This window comes from Corapipo altera, unplaced genomic scaffold (assembly GCF_003945725.1).
Source record: "Corapipo altera isolate COAL_440 unplaced genomic scaffold, ASM394572v1 2b, whole genome shotgun sequence".
NCBI lineage: Eukaryota > Metazoa > Chordata > Aves > Passeriformes > Pipridae > Corapipo > Corapipo altera.
The window spans coordinates 34,155,406-34,178,129 of record NW_020884874.1 but is presented as its reverse complement, the minus strand read 5'-3'; the positions used below and the strand labels follow the sequence as shown (position 1 = coordinate 34,178,129).

At 38.7% G+C, this 22,724-nt stretch overlaps 1 protein-coding gene across 9 annotated transcripts in view; it reads left to right on the top strand.

The window, feature by feature from the left end:
- The window catches only part of RPS6KA2 (ribosomal protein S6 kinase A2), a 292,913-nt gene that overhangs the window by 181,691 nt on the left and 88,498 nt on the right, over positions 1 to 22,724 (top strand). For 7 of the 9 annotated variants that reach the window (XM_027631560.1, XM_027631571.1, XM_027631596.1 and 4 more), the window contains 2 exons: positions 10,536 to 10,652; positions 14,580 to 14,661. In XM_027631560.1, the coding sequence (XP_027487361.1) occupies positions 10,536 to 10,652; positions 14,580 to 14,661 (199 nt within the window). Of the gene's footprint in view, positions 1 to 1,214; positions 1,234 to 5,251; positions 5,267 to 10,535; positions 10,653 to 14,579; positions 14,662 to 22,724 lie in introns of those variants that run through there. The other 2 variants (XM_027631605.1, XM_027631612.1) reach the window with 2 other exon arrangements.

Genomic DNA, 22,724 nt, shown 5'->3' with positions numbered 1-22,724 from the left:
AGTCTACATAAATAAGCAGAGCTTGGATTTACAGCATTCATATGTGTTTTGGTAGCCCAGCTGAGTTACTGAAGAAGACTGTATGCACAAGGCTATTAACCATTTATGCAACAAAGCCTGGTCCCCATTGTACTCTCACCCTTTCTTTTGGGAGCAGTTCTAAGTGTGCCAGGGTTGCTTACCAGCTTTCCCATCAGATCACTCCAGTACATACATGCATGCCTGCACTCTTTCCTCATCCCAGGAAGATAGTTAGGTATTTAAATCAGATTAAGCCGCTGTGTAAAAGGGACAAAAGTTACATTTCAAGTTGTTTAATATTGCAGTTCTTCTCTCAGTTTGCTTCTCTGTTGGCATAGGCACAAGACCAGTTGCCGTTGTCTGGTGCCCTTTTTGATACTCCTTTTCTCTCTGCCCTCCACCTCTTATTCCTCTGTCCACGTTGTTTCTAAATCTTGTCATATCATCTCTGTAGAATTTCTCTTTTGCCATCTTTTCTCTGCCTCATTCAGTTGCATCAGCCTCTCCTTCAATGCCTTCACTGATGCTCTGTGCTGTGAACAGTAGCATTTAAACTAATTTGTATTTGCCTTGATTCCATAATGACCTTACATTAGTCCCTTTCCCTATTAATACTCTGCCTGTAAAATGCCATTGAGATAATGAACCTCATTACAACATGTTTTTCCCTGAAATAATAGCAGCAAGACTCCACTTGGTGAAGTACAAGCTGGTTGAACCCTTAGCTGATGCTTGATTTAATTAATGAGAGGACACAAAATGTGCAAGCAGGCCAGTATTCCTCTCACAGGCAAAATGATAATTACCAAACCCTACGAGTGATTTGTAAACAGCAGATGGGTATTTTTCCTAAACTGACTAATCTGGTAATGTGATTATCTCTTATTACAGCCTTTTGTCCACTCTGCCTCACATTTTGAGATGAAACGTGATATTTTTCCTTTAATATGCATATTAAAGATGGTACAGTTCTTTTAAATCAACATGCAAATGCTCCAGGATTTGTATTTTCTACTTACTGTGCTGTGGTGCTGTTTTATTTGGATCAAGAAACGGTGAGGAAATGGTTGCAAATATGTTTTGCTTAAGCAGTTTATCTTCTTAGTGCAGCTGGAGATTTTATTTCACACTCGAACTAGTAAAACATCAGAAACCTTTTTTTCTAGTTTGTGAAGCAGCTGAGTACAGCAATAAGGAAACTGGAGTAATTTAGTAAGTATTTATAATTCTTTAATAGTATCCTGATCAGATAGTCCTTCCTCCTTTTTGGAGCCTAATATCATAGTATCTGAGCATTTCATAGTCTTTTCAGTGCTCTTATACTCCACTAACTCCATGAAAAAGGAAGATGACCTTACCTGCATTTTAAAGGTGGAAAGCTGGGACACAGGGATGTGGGGCCTAACTGTATCCTGTTATGGAAATGCATGAATGATGGGTTGCCATCACATTAGGATTGTCACACTAGGGCTTCCCTGTGAATGCTGATGTGCTGCAGCAGGTGCCAGGCAGCTCTGGTGAGTGGGCTGCAGTGGTGGTGGGTGGGGGCATCACTTGGAGGGTCTCTGGTGGGAGTCACCCAAGCCACTCACAGAGAGTTTGTGAGTGGTTCAGAACGGAGTGCACAGGGAATGATACTGACCTGGGAATCAAACCTGAACTGTAGTGAAGAGTAACATGAAAGCCTGAATAAATTAATTTTTTTTCAAAGCAGTCATGCATACTGTCCCTTACTATTGCATGTTGTTTTATAACAGTTTTTAGCGGTGACATAGCATCATCATAAAGAAACAAGAATACTTACCCTTCTAAGAGTAATAATTTCTTCTGGGCACTAGCTCCAGACAGGCTGGGAGTTAGTTCCTTGGTGAATGACAAGCAAGTGTTCCTCTTTTGCCTGTTCACCAGCAGAAAGGATCAGTAATGGACCTTACAGCTCTTCTGAATTGTAAAGGCCAATGGCACACCTGTAAACCATGCCAAGTAAGATGTTGATGAAAATGTTCCTGCTCCTATTTTTTGTAGCTTAGAGCAATATAGCTGAGTTCTTTGTCCTTTAATGATGTGACTCATTTTGAGACTGTGTTCAAGTTCACAGATGTGTTTGAGTATTTGTAGAGTGCTGCTATGTGAGTAAGGCTGGCCAACTGTTTGTATTTTTTTGTGACCAGACAGTTCTGCTTTTGTTCTGTTTTTTTTAACCCCTTGCTTTAATAGTTTTTAATGTGCTCTTTCTACTCGCCACCCCTCATAAACTATTGCAGTTTGCACCAGAATTAACAAAAAATTTAGCGTTACTCTGACTAGTGGTTTGAGTCCAGGGTTGCAAGTTTAATCAAGAATTGGTGTGTGCCTGTATTTCATGTATATCTGCACTTGTAATAGGAAGATTGTTCTTCTTATGCATCTTCATAGTCATTGTGTTGTATATATTTGTCTGTCATAGTTTGAGATAGCCCCAAAATCCAATTCTCTAGCTCCATCCCCCCTCCCACATCTCAACCTAATGTGAGATGGGTTTTTCCAGACAAAACACAACCAGACTCAGAATGGGGGAAAGGGAATATATTACAATGACTGTACAAATAAATACTATAACACATTATACACACGATCACAACTATCTCTACTATGACATATAGTATTTACAATGGATCAGATCTCCTCTCCCCTCCAAATAAAAGTCCAGGAGGGAAAGAAGGACAGATCCTTTCCAGTCTCTCAGGGCGGCAGCTTCTTCTAAGGCAGCAGGTTCTCCTCATCTCATGCATGCAGGAGCTGATAGCTGGATCTCTGCCAGCACTCATGAGGGGGGTATCTCCCTCGGCCCCTTGACGCAGGCAAAGGGGTCTTCTGTGGGCTTCGTAACCCCAGACAAAGGCCGTTTCACCACATCATATCATGAAGACACAGGGGGTCTTCGTGACGGTCTGGTATCTCCAGGAGATTGAAGCTCCTTGCAGGGCCTCTGTGCCCTGTCTCAGGCTGCGAGCTTCTTTGTAGCTTGCAGCAAGGGAGGGCCCCCAAGGCCAACCTCCCACACCGTCCTGGCTCTGTTTTCAGGACGACTGAGCTTCTCAGCTCCTCTCTGCAGTGCATGTTGCACTTCAAGGCTCTTTCAAGTAAGAGTCCATCATCTTCCTCCTCTCCAGGAGATCTCAAAGGAGTTTGGGGGGTCTGGTATCAGTTCCTACCCCCAGAACTCCGTAGTTCTGCTGCTACTTTCTGCTGCTTCCTCCGGTTCAGTTCTTATCTGTCCTGGCTCTTATCCAGAGTCTCTGGACACTGCCGCCGCTTCTGCTCTGTCTCTGTAGCCCCCAACTGGGGCTGGGGGGCCCCAGAGGCCCCGAGGGGCTCCGGGCCCCTTTCCTCGTGGCTCTACCACAACATGGCTACTTCTTCTAAAACTCAAACTACAACTCTTCTCTTCCGGTGCTTGTGATATGTTTTCATTTCTGCAGGAGCGCTCATTGGGCAGAACTTCAAAACTTCCAGGGGTCTCCACCCCTGGGGGTTACCACTTTTTCAGCCTCTGGGGGAAAACAAGGTTCAAACCACTACATTGTCCTAGTCAGGAACTGAGTCTGTAAAGACACTATAGTCATCAGATAAAGAGCACCAATCTTCAAGACCAAAATGCTTCAATCTGAGCTAAAGGAGACTTCAGTTGTAGGCCACCTGATATCATGTATTACTGGATACATTTCAGACGATTTGTCTGTTCATTACTGCAGTATGAGATAATTTCATATTTTTTCTGTGTTAATTCTCACAGTATTCCCACAAGATAGTTAAAATCAAATAAGAATAGTTCAGGTTGGGAAGGAAGTAGAAAAATGCCTAATTTACCAGAGCTGGAAAATCCTGATAAGTGGATTACTCCCAACACCTTGGAGTATTTTTTTAATCATGTAGATGTTTCAAGGATAACAGTTCTTTTGAAAAAAAAATGAAATTTCAATAGTTTTGTTAAGGTTCCCATGGCATTTATCAGTGAACATCCCTTTTGTAATGCCATTAAAAATCTGTCCACAATACTACTCTATTTAAGTATTTTTCAAAATTATACAGTAAAAATGAATTCATTTCAGCAAGTTATCTTAGGCTTTCTTCATAGTCAGAAAAGAAAAATGTGCACTTTTCAGGATGTGATTTCATCTGATCTCTTTTGATCATTAAGTCCCTGCTTCTCTCTATTGACTGCCAAGTAAACCTAGACAATTATTCAAAATGTTGTCTCCTGCACTATAAATACTTGCATTTATTTAGCTGAATCCAACACTAAGTGACTCATCAAAGACACACAGGAAGCCTAGTAGCACGATACTGCACCCAAATCTCCCAGATACTCAAACCTCCACCTCATGGACTTCACCAGTCTATCCAGTAGATTGTATTCACTGCCTTTGCTCTCTGTGATTCATCTCTTCCCATTTAGCTTGTTTGACTTCTGCTGAACCTCAACTGTAGAACCGTGCATTAGGGAGAAGAAACTAAAAATGTGTGATAAAAAATTGGAGCTGGAGGGAAATGCTAAAGAGAGTTTAATAGTTATTCTCTCTATAGAAAAGTCTGCTGAATTTAACAGTGGCTGAGAGTGGGTTGAACTCCATAGAAATTTCTCTAAGGTTTTTGTTTTCCAGCAAGTTTTGACCTACTTCTTGGAATTCCATATGCAAGATAACACATTCTAATCACATTTGTGAAAGATCGGGGAAGGAAATCCCAATCTCTTAAAATTGTTGTGTATTATTTAACTCCATATGACCTTTTGAGAAGGTAGGTGACCTTATGCTTGAAAGCCAAATACAGACCTGGCACAATGTCCAAGAGATTCACCGTGAGTTCCACATGCTTCTTTAAGGGCACAGTAAGTCCAATTCGTTGTTGTTAAAGCAAATGTTTATTTGACAGTAGAGAACAAAGCAACCAGACCCATATAGGGTATTATTTCTCAGTTTACATCTTTCCAGACCACAATAGAGGCCAGAACTTGGAATACAAACCATTTAAAATGGAAGATTTCTTTCTCAACTTTTACTCCAACTGCTGGAGACTGGCTTGGGAAGAGGCTAATGAAAATGCTCCTATACATTTTCTTTTTAATGTGGATACGTGTCCTTAAAGAACTGAATACAGGCCGGCAGTTCCGTTCCCTGCCTTAGGCAGCATTTGAATAGCCTATTATGTCTTGACACAAATTACTCTCCAATGGGTTGAGCCAGATCACAACCTGTAAAAAGAGGTGGAAACCTGGCCTCATCTTTATCAGACATATCCTGTCCTAACTATTCCCATATCAGATTTTAAACATGCTTAATGAACTGTATTATTTTGGAATGTTGTGTTGTCTGTGATACTTGGAAGTTAAATAGTTGTGTTTTGGGTTTATGTTAGGTGGTAACCTGCCAAATGGCAAGACTGGTAACAAAATAAAGTCTGTATCTTGAGCATATGCTATAGACAAATAACAATTCTCTCAAACAACAATAACATAAATTCAGAGTTATCATTATTTCTTATTTACTCTTGCCGCATTTTCATTCATTTCTTTGTTGACCTCAACCCTTACAGCACGCAAGCCTGACTGCAAAACTTGCACATCAAAAGTGCACATATTTTTATTAAAAAACGAAGCTAACCCATTATGACCATACCTGTATCCCAGTCTCGATCCTCAGCAACTGAAGAGATGGCCAGGCAAGGAGTAAAGTCTTGTATTAGCATCATGGCTTTTGCCCCTGTGATATGTTAGCATAACATTTTCCATTGGTAAAAGTAGCTGATTCTGGAATAACCACCTCTCCAGATGAAGTCTTGGTGAGGAAAGTTTTTTGTGCAAAAATATATTGGGCACAGTTAATGTGGTCTCTGACTTTGATGGCCTTGGCGCTGCTTGTTCAGAAACCTCTTGGGGAGTAGCCAGACAAGACTCCAAAAGGGATTAAACCTGTCCATTTTCTAGGAGGTATTCTTTCCATAATGTTTGCTGAGAGGCTGTGAAACAGGTAAGATAAGAGACTACAGCTAAAGTGAAAAGAGTTGCTCTCTGGGAAGGCCTGTCCTTTTGAATGACTTTTTGCACTTCACTCTCAGGTCCATAGCCCTACACTTTCTGATCCTACTCCAGTATGTGATAGTGAGTTGAGAAGTACTGTTGCAGTTAGAAGAGTTTTCTGTGGTTGCTCTCCATCAGCCACCGGGCATTAGGGCCTCTCTTTCTTCAAGAGAGGCCTGTGCTATCTACAGTCACAAGACAAGAATAGAAGCTCTCTTCTCCATTGTCCCAAAGGAGAGCAGATCAAATGGCCTTTTCATTCAAATACTGGGTTACTTTAATCTCCAAAACTTCTACCAGCTTGGGGGAAGCCTCTAAGTGAGTAATACAGTATAGAATCAGACCCTGAAGAGGTCTTTCTTGTAGTAGCATAGAGAAGCACTCTCCATTCCTCTTTTATCCTTCTGGTTCATTGCCCTCCCTCCTCTAGTCTGTCCTGCTTGACCGTGTGCTTTCTTCAAACTGCCAAGAACATCCATCTCACTTTTGTTACAGGATGATCGATGCTTTTTGTGCAAACATAAATATTTAGAGAAGTTTACGAAAGATTAAGCTTCATCAAGTCAAGCATTTCAGCTAATGCAATGTCGGGACAGGTCAGCAGGGAGCAAGAGCCTGGGCTGTTGTGCACAGCTGTTGCAAGATCAAACTATGGAACATTCATTTTTGACTCCACCAACTTCACTGATCAAAACCATTTCCAAAGTTGGCTGCTATTTTTTTCCAGAGTGAAATCCTTCCCATCAAAACAGCTTCTTCAGTATGCAGGCTTTGTCTGTGTTGTGAATCTCTTGCCTCAGTTTTATTGTTGTTATGCAAATTCCTGATGCAGATATGCTGCACTTGCTGGAACAGTGAAAAAAAAGTCCATGTTAGAGAAGTTCTTAAGATGCAACTCAGAGCAAAAACAGTTGAGAGATCTGTGATTTGATAGTTTGGGTTTCACTCTGATCATCAGTATCTGAGAAAAATTATACCATATTCCCTATTAATGTAATACAGGGAGACTTCAAAAGATGTAAATGAGAACTTCAAAAGATGTAAATGAGAAAATCCTGTATAAGTAAGAATATTAATCAAGAATATAAGAGCATTTGGTTTGTAGGGTTTTTTTCCTAGTAAGGTAATACAAACAGAAGTTATTCCAGAATTTATGCAGCAAAGTAAGTAATGAGATATAGGAACACATACAAGGCAAATGGGTGCATGTGTGCAAACACATCAGCATATATTTCCTTTAAGGGGCTGTGTCCATGTTCAGTCTCAAGCACTGACAGTTTGGCTTTCTGCTCCAGCGGGAAGTGGGTTTGTCATACTAGCTAAAATACTATCTACCTTTTGGACAGCTCATAAGTACCACCACTGTGGTGATGATCGGTGAAAAAATAGATGTCTGGCATGCTTTTCTTCAGTGCTGCTTTGCTGCCCCTTTCTAGTGAGGAGACCACAGGAAATCCACAGGAAATCCTACCTTCCTAGAAAAATATCCTGCTTCCTCCTAAGAACCCATGGATCAGGCAGCTCGACTTGACTTTGGGCAAATTGAAAGAGAATATTCTTTCATAGGAAGTGGCTCAAGCTTTATTGTTTGAGACACTGAAAACCACAGTAAAAAAAACCAGCTGGTCTGACCAAGATGACCCTTAGAAGCCTCTTCTAATCAACATTTTTACAGTTTAATGAAGTCACAAAATCTAACAGATATTTCCCATCTTTAGAATCTGTGCTTCTCTGATAAACTTTGGTAGGCCTTATATTTGGTTCCATTCTTTTTAATATCTTTTTTTCTGATATATTAATTAAAGATGCATGTAATTATTGTTTTTATTGCAAGTTTTTAATGAATTATGCTAATCTCTGGAAATGCTAGAAATTTTTAAGCATTCTTCCAGCAAGCTGAATTGTCAACACCTTAATACTCTTAATATATTCCTGTAACTGAACACATTTCATGAACCTAAAGAGGTTATATTAAATTTAGTAATACAATGAGAAACATTCTTAAGGTTGTAGGCCTAAGACTTTGATGACTAATATGAATGGACAAATTAAAACTCACTCATCATTAAACTTGCAAATGTTGCTGATAATGAGTTCATGGTTCAGGTTGAAGTACAATCTAGCTGAATTAAAAAGGAGTTTGCTGTTTGTGGTAGATCTCATCCACCGTTTTTGAGATCGAGGTGTCAGCTCAAAGGAGAAGAAAATCTGAGGAAGGTATATGGTGTATATAAAATTTGGGTTAGTTTCCTTTTCACAGAGTTTTGTCTCCTGAATAATTTCCAAATTTGCATCCACATCCTGCATCACCTGGTTGCAGTGGATGGTTCTTGCTGGGCTGTGCTTCTGTGCAAAACAGAGATGGGCCAAATCATGAAATAGTGACTAGATGCCCTCAAGCTGCATTGACTTGAGATTTCATGCAGTTTTTTTCATCACACCATGGTTTTTAAGTGGGGGTGCACACAGAGAATGGCCTGCAGAAGTAAATCCTCCCAAACTCTGCCTGTGCTTCATAGAGAGCAAACTCTCAAGCACGTGAGGTCTAGTGTGGAGGTGATTCAGGAGGCCAACTCTTTGGGGAGTAATTTTTATCCTTCGTGTGTAACTGCTGAACAAGATGGATGGTGAGCCCTGCCGTCCAGATACTTTATCTAAACTGTAGCATGGCAGGGTGGGCTAAGCTTGAAATAATGTTCTTATCAATGTGCAAGTCTCTCAGCTGCAGGCAGTTTACTAAAGATGCATATCCCTCGATATGAATACTCATCACTTCTGAACTTGGTGGAGCCTTTGATAACAGCATGTGGATAATACTGGGTTTCTTTAGGAGATAGCTAATACAGAGTATTGAAGTTGTATGAATTTACTACTGGTTTTCTCACCTAGGAAAAAAATAAATAAAAAAAAAAATTATACATTTAATATCTCCCACAGCAATTAAATCCAGAAAAATGAGAAGAGAGGTCCTGACAGTTACGTACTTAGAAATTCTTTAACTCCCTCTGTGAAAACTGTTCATTAGTTTCAAGCATTTCCTTTCAGGCAAACCTTAAACTAGAGGAATTAGGTTCAGAAAAATGAGTTGTTGTGAAATGATGATTATTTTCTACGACTGTGGTAGCATGTACAAAGTAGATAAAGCTTTCCAAACCAAGCAGAAGATACAGTCCCTGTTCCAAAGCACATGAGTGCAAAGGGGCAGGGTAGGGAAGAGGACGAATGAAGTTACAATATAGAAAGCAATCTTGGTAGTGCAAGCCATGTATCCAATGAATTACAGCTGGTAGAAAGTGATAGCAATTTATTGAATGAAATATATAGAATTTATAGAATGAAATTTATTCTTGTTTAGTACAGAATGTACTAAATTAGTAATTCTCCTCAAACTGGAATATGAAAAAAAATAAGTTTTGTACTCAAAATCTGCATTTTAGTTGTAAGAAAGAACAAGTAGTTTGGAGAAAAAAAAAAAGAAAAAGAAAAAAAAACACTCACAAGCCCAAACCAAAAAGTTCAAATGTAGGTGTACAAAACATACAAAAATAAAAATAAGTCTAAATATTATCTACCCTTATCATTGTGTCCTTGAAAAGCAGGTCCTTTCTTCCAGGTTTCTTTTCAGCTCAGTGACTTTCTGGGTTGCTGCAAACTGTGTAGTCCCTCTGAGTCTCACATGACCCAGTCACTCTCTTTTTAGAGGACTGTGCCAAAAAAACATGAAACAAACAACTAAAACAAATGCCATATGTCACAGCTTTCAAGATGAAAGTCCTAATTGAACTGGTGTCTTTGAGGAATATGCATCTATTGACAGTAAAAATATTTTAACAAAAGAACCTGGAAAATCCGAAGCTAATTCTTGCAAGCAAGAAAGTGTGTGTCCGTCTTCCTCCCACCACCACCCCACTTTCTCATCTAATTGTTAATTTGTTTTCTATTTAAAGGGTTACCAGTAGTAACATTAGAACTTTTGAGGTAAATAGGGAGAGACACTTTTAGCAATGTCTTTTTTTTATTGCCTACTCATTTGAAGAATTGCTGCTTAAGACTAAGGAAGTTTTTTAAGATTGATTTAAATATTTAGTTGAGAAAATACGTGGAGAGATGTGTGCTGGACCCTCTGTAGTACAGATTCGAGTACATGCCACTCTGCTAGCAAGGTCTCTGATGGGCATACCAAGTTCCACAGTGTATTTTTTGCCTCAGTTTGTGTATTCTGTCTTTACTTAGTCGTATCTTGAGGCTCAATAAACAGAAGTACCAGGCCTGGATGTCCTGACAATTACCATCCCCAGCCAGTAACAGGCACGTGGAATATTTGGACAAGCATTTGTTTCTATTTTCAAAATTTGCTACATGACTATAGTGTCACAGAAGATGAGATTTTAAAAATTAATATGTTTCCTTAGGATAAGAGCTCTGATTTGGGGATATTGTTTTGTTTTCTTTGCAGGAAGAAGGTATCGTGAAGGAAATAGACATCAGTCATCATGTCAAGGAAGGTTTTGAAAAAGCAGATCCTTCTCAGTTTGAGCTGCTGAAAGTATTAGGACAAGGTTCATATGGGAAGGTAATTTTTATTGTTATCTAATCACCTAGAGCAACACTAAAAATATAATATCTTTTCTCTGAGTTCATTTACACTGATAACATTGTCCATATATAAATTATATTGTAAAGGCAGATAAGCAAAGCTCTTCTATGTTCATTTTAATAACACCTTTGTCTTTTAGCTTGATTTCTGCATATAAAGCAGTTTAGCAAATAATGCTTAGGGTTCTGGGCAGTGAGCATCACTGTTTATAAAATTAGATTCTCCTCCCTCTTTCTGACCTGTTCACCAGGGAGTTGAGTGTGCCACTGCTGCTTAGTTGGAGGATATAAATAGGAGCATTCAAAGACTTAAAGAAGTCAGCTGCACAATTCCCACTAAAGACAAATGGGACCTCAAGCACATTTCCAAGTCCCAGACTGCTGTTAAGCTCGCACTCAGAGACCTTGAAAGGATCCTGGAGATAAACCCCACTGCAGAGGATGGCCATCATTATGGTGAGATCATAGGGGGGAAAAAACCTGGCTACATGACCACAAGCTAATTTATGGAAATAGCATTCTTTACATAACCTTAAGACCAACGATTTTCTGAATCCCAAAGACAGTTCTTCTTCAGCAGGACATGTTAGTTGGAAATGAGAATAAGAATGAAAGATGGAAAGAAAGAGAGAAGAGTCAGTTCTGTGTTAAAGTCTTTCCATAGTTTAAATAAGTCACTGAAACCTTTGGAACAGTAAGCCTAATTGAAACCAGGCATGAAAGACCTTATAATTGTAAGTATATTATTTTGTGGGTTTTTTTAAAAATACATCCTAATCAGGGCCTTTAGTTTTATTCCTAAAAGAAACTATATTGAGAGTATTTATCAACTTCCTGAGTATTCTAGAATTATATTGATAATTAAGTCTATTAGAAGTTCCCTGAGATGAGAGGTATCAGGAAAGTTAACAGTCAATACCAAGTTTTGATCTAGAGAATTTCTTGATAACACAGTGATGATATTTGAGTTTTGAAAATTAAATAAATGTGAGAAATCAAACAACTCAAAATTAGGTTTACTGTATAACTCAATACAAGGAGAAGAGCAAGAGAAGGAAATGTCTTCTGCAAAAGCAACATGGGCAGAATGGCCAGTTTTCAGATTCAGGCAGTAAGGATTTTAGAAATGGTTCACTGTCTGTCTTATAGTGTATTGGTGTATATCAGTATTAACTGTTTGAGTTGGCCTTCTAGCTTTAGCCATTTTATAAGCAGAATACCTAATCTCTGCCACCACTTCCCAAAAGGAGATCTGATTTCTGGGAGATCAGAGTGTGAGTATAAACATCATACTTGTTTGGAGCTGCGTGTGATTACAAATGACGTTCTGTTTCTTATGCAGTCTTCAACCACCTAAATTTTCATCACCTTGGTATTTGAGCTAATGGTTCAAATCGTAGGTGTCTGGGGATGCAAACCTTTAGGTTTTCAAGTTGTTCACCCAAGGTCTAAATAATTTCTTGCAGGATTAGAGATAATTTCTAAGGGAGTGGCCTGAACACTTGAGAGCACTTGCTTAGCTTTCTAGATTAGGATTTGGGTGATAAACCAATTGTTCCAGCTCAGGGAGTTTTGCTAGTTAAGGTGTTAATAACCTGAGGTGCTTGCAAACATATTAAAATAGAAAACTGAAAGTCATGCTCAGCCACATGCCCATGCTATTTTGGGAAACTGGTATAGTATAGCTAATATAACCAGTCAAGTAAGCACTCCAGGGCCACTTAGTGGTTTCAAGAGTGATGCAGCTTTACCTTTAAGAATAATCAGGATGATGTCATTTTGCAGTACAATGCATTTTCATTTGTTCTGTTTCCTTTTTTGGTTCGATGATTATTTTGGTGTCCTGTGAAAAAGAACACAGTGTTCTTGACTCATCTTTTTTGGAAGGAATGCAGACAAGTGCCCTATCCCATGCTACAGGGAACAGCTGACTAGTGACTAGTAATGTAAATTGGTAATTTTGCTTATTATAGCAATACAGGTATTACAAGTTTTGCAAGATTACATGGCAGACAAGATATTTCTAGAAGTACAGCCTAATATTTCTGCAGATGCAGCATGCTGTACTTTTCTATGTGCACTACTGCTTAAAACCATTATCTTAAGGGTTTGAGTTTTGGCATTTTTTGGGGTAAAGAGTCCATAACCATTTTTACAGAATAATAATAATACAGCTGAAAATGTGGTGTCTGGGCAAGCTTGCTTTTGACTTTCTGCTCCCTTTCAATGTAATGCAAAAATTAAATCTTTTACTTGAGCTGGATAGAAAAATATCCCAGCTTTTCTCTGTAAACTTCTAAATGGATTGACTTCCTGTTAATGCTGGAGCAGCTGAGCTTAATTTATCATGAATGTTAATGAAAAACACTTCACAAAGTCTTATGTGTTCCTGTTGGATCCAGATTTCATCATTTGTTCCTACAGTTGTGAGTGCCGGAGCTATTTGTGTGTTCATCAAACTAGGAAACAGGAGATGGGAACAAGCAACATGTGCCCAATCTCAGCTAGTCAGGGCAGCTTGGCTGAGGAACTGTGTATATCTCCTATACACAGGAAACATCTTGAGAAGGAAAGTCTCACCAAAAATGTATCAGATCAGAAGTGTGGTAGCAATGATGCTGTCAGATGTAAGAGTTCTAATTAGGTGTTGGGGTTTTTTTCTATTTCTAGCTTCTGTACCTGTTTGGTAAAAGTTATTCTCCCTCCACACAAACCCTTCCTTAAAGGATGTTTTAGAAGATCCTAATCTGTTTACAGATTTTTTATTTTAGTAAGAAATGTCTTTCAACTTGCAAATAATGCACTAGAAACAGACTTCCTCTTTTTTTCTTTTTTTTTTTTTTTGGCTTTTTATATTTTAGGTGGAGACAGTTAACAAAGCTGCGTGGTTCCTGGGCAGGAAATTAATAAAATAATTGCTAAAGAATTTTTAATCTAACTAGACATTCATTAGTTATATTATTAGTTATATTATATTAGTTATATATATATTTCTCCTAGACTTTGTTAATTTATATATTTGTAATTATATGTACCTGGTACTGTATTTTTATTTCTACATTTGTCTTCAGCTTCTGTCCAATAACACAAGTGCTGAAATAAAAAAAAAAAAGACACTGTTGTCTGGTACTTCTGACCTCAGCAGACAGAGTAAGTCCTGGGAATCAACTAAAAGATTTGTTTATTTTATTTTCAATTATTAAAACATTGAAAGTCTTATAAAGACCAAACTAAGCTACTGATTTCTTTGTTCACTACCTCTCCAGTGCTCAGATGCACTCAGGGCAGATAAATATATTTACATGGAGTAAAACAAATAGAATACATTTTTAGCTACAATTTTAGTTTATTTCAATTAAAAATTTACACTGTCAGAAGATGAGGCATAGGAGACTATAACAGGGAAAAGTGTCTTTATTAGAATAACAGATTTTCAGCTGTATGGACTTTCTTCTTCAGTTACATCTTAGGCAAAGTCACCATTCATGATTTCCAGCATAAATTAGACCAAATTGGTTTTTCTCTTTAATGTAATTGATGGCAATAATTTTAAGACACTGCACATTCCAAAACACAAATGAGACATAATTTTTTTTCATGTAAAGTTGGTCAGAATATGAAGAGCTATGTGCACACTAATTCTGACTCTTCACCCAACTTTAATTGGATATATAAGGGCAGTTAATAATGTTGAACATATTTTCTTTCTGAGGTGGTAAAGGCTTAAAATTGAAAATTTCTAGAGCTAGCTCAACCAATTGCAGGTGAAATAGATATTAAATACTTTCAGCTAGTAATGTTCATTGGATTTCCTGAACAATAGTATCTTTTCTCCTGTCAAATGCAGTAAGGCTTATAAGCAGAAATTCAGTACTTATCTGTACAAAACATTTGCTTTTTACAGGTATTTCTAGTAAGGAAGATCAAAGGATCTGATGCAGGCCAGCTTTATGCCATGAAGGTACTTAAGAAGGCAACTCTGAAAGGTAAGGACTGGGACAGTGGTTGCAATCTCTATTTCTGTGCTACTTAGTAATTTATTTTCCTTACCATTTTTTACATCGCTGCTGCTTTATGGTATGTGAGTGCATAAATATGTCTCTGCTATCCTCTAAAATTCTGCCTCACTGTAGTGAATGTTCTAAAAAAACATAAACAAAAATATATTACCTATAAAGTGTAGGAGAAGGAAAAGAGGGGTTTGGAGTTTTCCAGCTGCATGTTTTCTTCATTTTCTTAGTGTTATTTATAGGACTTCTATTGGGTATATATTAATTTGTATTGCAGTGTCAGTATCTTTCTGTTGCTGAAGTAAATAAGGATGACGCCTATGTACCAGAAACTTATTTCTGTTTCTTTTGATGACCCATAAATTTTCACCCAAAGTGAAAACTTGGCGTTCCCTCTTTTGCTGTGTAACTCTGAGGTTGTGTTGAGCAGCTTTGGAGAGGGGGAGGGTTTCTTTTGCTTCTTAATATTTGATGGCTAAATATGTAACATTAGATTACACTGGAAAAGAGAAGAGCTGTATTATGGCGATATCTTAGGAAATCTTAAAATTTAGATAGTGATTTTGAGCTACCCATATTGTACCATCAAATTTCTATTCTTTTAAGAATAGGCACCTCTGTGTTTGCAGTTCCTTGGTTCATTATAGCACAGAAACATTGCTCTCCTCCCTTGGCTGTTACAGCAGGCTATTTATTGTTTTCTCAAGTGAGAGTCACAAAATCCAAAAGTTGAAGCTACTTTGTGATTTTGCTGGATTGCATTTCTCTCCTCTTCAGACTACTTGCCTCTCTGACTGCTAGCTCTGGATTTCCCATTAATCTCAAGATAACTAGCACATCAGTAGGAACTAATCTGTCCACACTAGTTTATACAAATAAGTTAAACTTGACAGCTGTTTAACTCAAAGTTCAAAAATAAAGACAGAATCCCATTGTCACAGGGCAAATGAGACAAGCAACTGCAAGGATTGCTGTCAGTAAGCTTCCATGTAACTTTTGGCACAGAGATAATATTTCTGACAGCTTAATCTTACCTTTTAAGTGAGAGTGCTGAATTGTTGCTGACTACCTACACTCAAAAAGGCTGGAAGTCACTCCAATGTGAGGTATTTGTTATTATGTCAAGCAATGAGAGCAAAGCTGCAAGTATTTGTTAGCTCTGTGTTCAGTATTTCCTGACAAAAGGCATGCTGGAAGACAAAGTTCTGAATGATTTTGCTTTCTGACTTGTAGTCTGCGCAGTACTATGTGGAGCAGGAAAGTCAAAGCTCTTGGTGCCAATGCCACTGATATGGCCAGACAGCCCTAAATGTTATAGTAGTTATTTTCTGTAGTGAAACAAATTTGCAAAACATGTAAATGGAGAAGTTGGAAAGAAAAGAAAAGAAGAGGGGGTAGCAAAGCTGATTTCTTTTCTGGATTAGTCTGAAGAATGAAAACCTAGATAAATAAAAACATTAGGAAGTTAAATGCCTTCAGGAGTGATGGTTTAAAACTAGCTTTGTACGTTGCTCTGAAGAGAAACCATAGAGGGTCCTGTCGAAAGTATTTCTATCCCGGGAGCCTGATTCCGGCTGTGGCTGGCGGGTAATGTTTAGGAAGAAGCAGAACTAGTAAATGGTGTTTTCTCCACTGTGTCTGCTGCCTCCTACCTCTTTCCAGAATAGTTGCCTGTTGTTAACATCATCCTAACTTCACCAACAGCAAAGGTTAGTATAAGAAGGGTACAGCAAGCAGCAGCAGCACTCTTCAAGCATTTACAGCTTCAAAAATGGTTTTCATACAAAAGAGACTTTGTAGATCAATCGCATGTGTAGGTTTGAGCTTGAAAAAGATGTGCTAATCAGTAAAACCACTGCTGCTTTGTAGGGAAAATTAGACTCTAAAATATTCCAGTTTCAATTGTAAAAGTTGGCAGAGACAGGTGCTCTACTCATGAATATTTGTGAAAATTAAATTAATTTTAACCTCATGAATGTTTATATTAAATGTAGAATATATCTGAATAAGCACATATAACAGCATGGATCCTTCAAAGTGAGAAAGCCATTGCTCCTCTCGTTTTTAAATGAGAGCATTGCACACAAGTTTCTTTCCTTCCTGGATCATTTCCTTTTGCAGGAGCTTGTGGGTATCTGATTTTAGCAGAAAGCCTCCTGAAGAAACTAGATAAGTATTTCATTCTAATTATTAACTTTAGGAAAACCTTGTTCAAAATGTTTAAGGATGTTATGTCTGTTAGGTGGCAGATATTGAATACATCAGATTTAAGACTGCATGTATGTATAATTAACTTACGTCTTCCAAATGGTATATATTAAATAACAGTACCCTAATAGCTACCTTTGCAAATATAAACCCTTTTTAGGGGATCCAGATTCTCTAAGACCTAAATAAGGCACTTAAATACCTTCCAAGAGTGAAACTTTTGCCTTTCAGAATGTCATTAGATAATACTCTTAAAATGTTGCTTTCATATCTTCATTACAGTCTACTTTTTCTTTTTCTTTAAAATCAGATTTTTGGATTAAAAAATTGAAGAGAATAAAGTTGATCTATATGTTTAAAAGCTTACAGAAATATATTAGTGAGTCTCAACTGCCCATTCTGAATACATTGTGATACTGAGGAAGCGGAAATAAAACAGGGACTGTTTGTTCTGTGTATATTTGTGCCTTGTATTCACCAGCAAAGCTGGAACAGATGGACAGGGCAGGCTGGTTGTTTTGATTCATTCAGCATTTCTCTCGAGGTGTCTTAGGCTTCATTGGCTTTACTAAATGTGCTTCAGAATTCTATGATCAAGAGTTGCTTAGATTGGTTACAATGTAAGCCTCATTAAACACTCATGAAGTGCCCATAAATCCCCAGCAGGTTGCTGTGGTGGAATGCAAGGGCTACTTTCTGGAGCCTGAAAATCAAAGACCCGTTCCTCCAGGAGACATGCAATCTAAGAGAAAGTGGCATGAAGCCATAATTCATTGGCATAATGCTTATGAACTTTATAAATATTACAGTGATGATCTAGCGAAGGTTATGTGATGGATCATGAGGAAGTAGTTTGCATCTGCGTGTCTGGTTGGTAATAGGCTGTGTAAATCTTGGCACTGGAAGCCAGTTGATCCTGAGAATGCAAATTACCTGTTTCTGCTTTTGGGGTTTAGAAATTGTAATCTTTTTTGTTGAAACCTCTGAAGTGCTTTGCAGTTTATGATCCCCTCAGTTTAAGCCACTAGGCTTAGGGCTTTATTGTTGTGTACTGAGTGTGTGTGATGGTTATAGGTGAAGTAAGCCATGAACACAGATTTAGTGACTCACAGAGAGCTTGTGGTGTTCTCGGGGATGTTGGATTGATGTTATTAATTATACACTAAATTGAACAACTAACTTAGATATCACCAGGTGAAGTGTGATTTCCATCTAAACCATTGATAAAATTGTAGTAGTGGTTTCCCTGATTGGACACCAACTGAAGTGGCTTCTTGAGTTTTCCTCTGTATGTGACCCAGTTTCCCTGTAACGATTGTGCTACTTTAGATTCCAGATACTGAACTACAGTGGTTTCCCTCTGGTTTGAAGGGGATAAAAATCCAACAAATGAGAAACTGAGAACAATTTAACCTTATAAAGCAGAACTCAAAAAGAGTCTTCACCTCAGATAAACCTAGCTCCTTTGTGTTGGGTTTTTCAAGATGTCTTGTTCTATTTTGTTCAGCCCTTGTGTTTGGTGAAAGGTGCTGTTATTCCTCCAGGCTTGCCATTTAAATGTTGGGTTATCATCTTTTATTAAAATGTTCTGCAATATTTTTTATATCTTCCTGGGCCTCTTATTACTCTCTTCTAAACAATTCACCAGGGAAGTCCTCTCCACAGAACAGTTCAAACTCCACAGTAGAGGACCCCTTGCCGTGGTGTTTGGAGGAAAGGCTGGATTCTCTGCATCCTTGGGAACTGGTGCCTAGGCCTCCTTAGTATGAGAATTTTAACCCTCCAAATGTCATGGCTCTGAGCTCAAAAAAACCCGTTACTGAACCTGGAATTGCCCTTAAAGATTCTGCTGTGAAATAGACTCACCCATCTCCACAAATAGCCATACACTAATTTTTCAGTAGGGGAAGGAATAACAACTTCTGTGTGCACAAACACAATAACATTTGATTCCTCTGTATATTTCACAAGTGGCTTGAAAATGTAAAGATCAACTTAGTTGTATGTGCTCAGCCATGCAACAATGCACTTGGATCACCGCTGTCCATTCACATGCAAGTTTTGTGGGCTAGGATTCAAGATCCCCAGCTTTGTGCTGAGCTGCAGAACGTGCCAACCTTGCCTTTAACAGTTTAGGAGCAAACTGGAATTAGTTGCTGTCATCTGAGGAAGCAGAGCTTTCCTCTGTGGGAGTTTTGAAAATCTTCAACAGTCAGTGCTTAGAGGTCACTATCAGGCTGCAGCTTTACAGTGCCTTTGCAAGGTTTCTTGCATCAGATCACCTCTTTCTTCCTCCCCTAAAAAGTCAGCTTGCCTAGGGCTTGCTTTTACTGAAGGAAGAAAGGGTACAGTACTTTAGAGAGAGCTCACTTAGGTTGTTTCTAATGGACTGCAGAGAATAATGGCTTTGCATATTATAAGGAAAATGAACTGTGGTTAGGCAACTAGCTCACTGTATGTCAGTAAACATTACAGAGAATCCTGAATATACAGCAGACTGGACAGGTCAAAAATGACAAAAAGCATTGCGGGAAGTTTATTTTCGTAGTGTTTGCTAAAGAGTTCATTGAGATTGCAGCTTCTAAGTTAGATGCTTAATACTCTTTAGTGATTCTGTATTCAGGTTTAGATGAGAAGGGAAAAATTTTGCCTATAAATATAAACCGAGCACACATCACTTAAAGATTTTATTATCTGTTTTATTCAAACCATGTGGGAGTTCTCACTGTATGAGGTCCTGATTAAATTATAGCCTCTTCACAATGCCAAGTGCACTGTGAAGATCCTGTTAGCAGGCAAAATTTCCACTGTTAAGACATTAAAGAAGTGAACCCTGCATATTAAAAATCCTCTGTTTTGTAGCAGGGGAGTATTTTGGCTAGTTTATTTTACACAAAAACCTGTTGTTCCTTATGGAGCTTTTCCTAAGTGCCCAAGAAAATTCATCTTTCTCTTTGTGAAAATATTGGCTACTGAGTTCTGTATATGGTCACCTTGTTAAAATTGTTGCTCCGGTGCTAAATAACACGTTCTTCCTATCGCCCTAAGCAGGACAGAATTATTACATCTTCACCTAAATATTGGTAAAAAATTAAAAACAACCTCCCTGTTTTTCTCCCTGTCGTCCACCCAGACTGATCCCCATAGAAGCTCACACTTCTGCTCTTGTCATATATGCTGCAGGTAAATGCAGCAATATTGACCAGTCCTTTCCTGTCCACACATTTGTTCCAGTACAACACTGCTATTATAGTAATATCAAAATATATAACTCACTGCATAGTTGTATGTTCATTTGGAAAGTGGGGTCAGCAGCTTCATATGTTGCTGGCTGAAATAGCTTTTTTTTTTTTTTATTCCTAAAGAGAGCACAGGACAGGACTCACAGGCCAACCCCAGCTTTCTCCATGAGAAGTTCAGTGGCAGTAACTGTGATGGGAGTCCTAGTATCCAACAGCATTGGTACTTGGCTTTGACGGAGCTTTTGAAGCAATTCTTCCTGTCACCTCCCTTTGCTGTGCTTTGGTTTGCCAGGCACAGCACTTTTGGAGCACACAGGTAAAGTTCCCTCCTGATGAAACTAACCCAGGAGCACACCCAGTGCCCTCCAGCTTCTCATACACATTCAGGTCCTAGGACCAAAGTGTGACATAAAATGTGGGGTAACTTCAGGTTATAGCACCCATTGTTACTTTCCACAGATTGGAACCACGATGCTTCCTAGTGCACTCATAGGTTTAAGCCAAAGTTTCAGACTCTGTTGTGAAGACATTGAGTGCACCTGTCTTTGTGTGTTTCACTAGGTATAGCACAGAGCTGTCTTAAAGTCTTCCTTTTTTTTTTTTTTTTTTACTAAGTTAAAGTACCCATGCCCTCAGCTTCTAATCCTTGAGCAGTTCTGTGGGCCCTGTTAGCAGCAGCTGAGTATTGCATTATTCATGTTTTCATGTGGTGATTCCCTAGAGAGCACAAGGGTGATTCAAATCTGAAGTCAGAGGAAGAAAGTACTGAAAAGTCTGCTGATTTCTTTGACAGGAAAGATGTATTCTTCATCTGTGATCAAATTCTACAAGTTTGTTCTAAATGTTTATTGAGTCACTATTCTGTCAATGAAATACAGAAAGAATGACTTCTTTAAATTTACAAAAACCCAGCAGCTCATGCAGGTTGCATTTGCATTTGCCCCCTGTCTATTCCAGCCAATAAAGGAATGGTGGCTGGGATTTTTAAGGAATGGGTAGTTCATTATACTCATGTCTTTTTTAGTAGTAGAAAGTAATTTTTCAAATCACTTTATAATTTCAGTCAATTTGCCATCTACCTGTTTGAAGTTTCAATTGATCCTGCTGTGCTTGACACAGTGAATAAGTAACAATGGAGACACTTCAAACTGCAGCTCCTGTAGGTAACATCATTAAAAAGTTTTCAGACCCGAACTCATTGTTCAAACTCTCCGTAGTAGACTTGATATTTCACTACTGCCTGCTTTCCTTTGGATTATTCTTTTCATTGCATTGTATATGTAATGATAGATATTTGCAGTTATTCCCAAATTGGTTGTTGTTTTACAGAAAAGACTATATTTGATATTTTTTATTATCAAGTATCAGATTGCTGTTAATTGCTTTTGGTGTAGATTCAGGAATAGAGAGACTATGTGAACAGTTGTCCTGAAACCATCAGTGAAATGTTTATCCTGTTGGAAAATGTGGTGCGATTTTGTTTTATCTGTAGAAAAAAACCTTTTACCAGGAAAGGACGGGGAGGTGCAATGGCCTTTGTCAGGCCTCCCTAGTCAACAATAGCTGGAAAGCAGATAGAGGAGACAAAAGCACAGCTTACTGTAATTGAAACAGATCTATGAAGATGACATTAAGCTCCAGCTAAACAAATGAGTCCAGAGTAAGACAGTCACTGCTGGCCATGTGCAGTGCTCTGCCTGGGCCAAGTACCTGGGAGTGAGGACTGGCTGGTCCCCAGGACAATCACAGAGGCTCTGGTTCTGCCTTAGAAGCCTAACTCATGTCCTTGCTGGTCTCTGCCAGGTAAACCCACTCTAAGAGGACATTCGGTGCCTTTCATTGCTACTAAAGCATCAGCTGGAAGGCACCTGAAGAAGTCCCATGGCCCACCCCTGACCTAGAGTGGCACTGGCTGTGCTTTTGTGTCATTCCTCACAGGCATTTGCCTAACTTGTTCTTGGACTGTCTCTATCCCTACTGTTACAAAATGCTTCCTTAGCATCTGTCCAGTATCTGCCTTGCCACAGCTGAAGCTATTAATTCACATCCTCTCTATTGAGAGCAGTTTCCTCCCTGCAGTTTTCTTCCACATCTTGAAGATTGTTATCACATTTAGCTTCCATCTTATGTAGGCTGAGAATCTTTTATGTTCCTTTTCTTCCTAAGGGTTCATTTTTTCTGAATGTTCAGGTTAGAAGAATTAGTTATAACTAGGTAAATCAGATGTGACTGTTAAACAAAATGTGATCTGCTCTGGCTTCATGTCCCCCATCTCAGGTCCTCTGTGAGTGCTTTGTTATGACAGAATAGCAGTAGTACCCCTGCTCTACCATGCAGGTTATTGAAAATTCAGGGGGTTTAATTGAACCGATAGAAATGTCCTGCTTCAAAAGCAGCAGAGTGGTCATATTGTTGAGATGCTGAATATTTTCCCTTCCCTTCCCTTCCCTTCCCTTCCCTTCCCTTCCCTTCCCTTCCCTTCTCTTCCCAAACCTTCCCAAACCTTCCCAAACCTTCCCAAACCTTCCCTTCCCAAACCTTCCCTTCCCAAACCTTCCCTTCCCAAACCTTCCCTTCCCAAACCTTCCC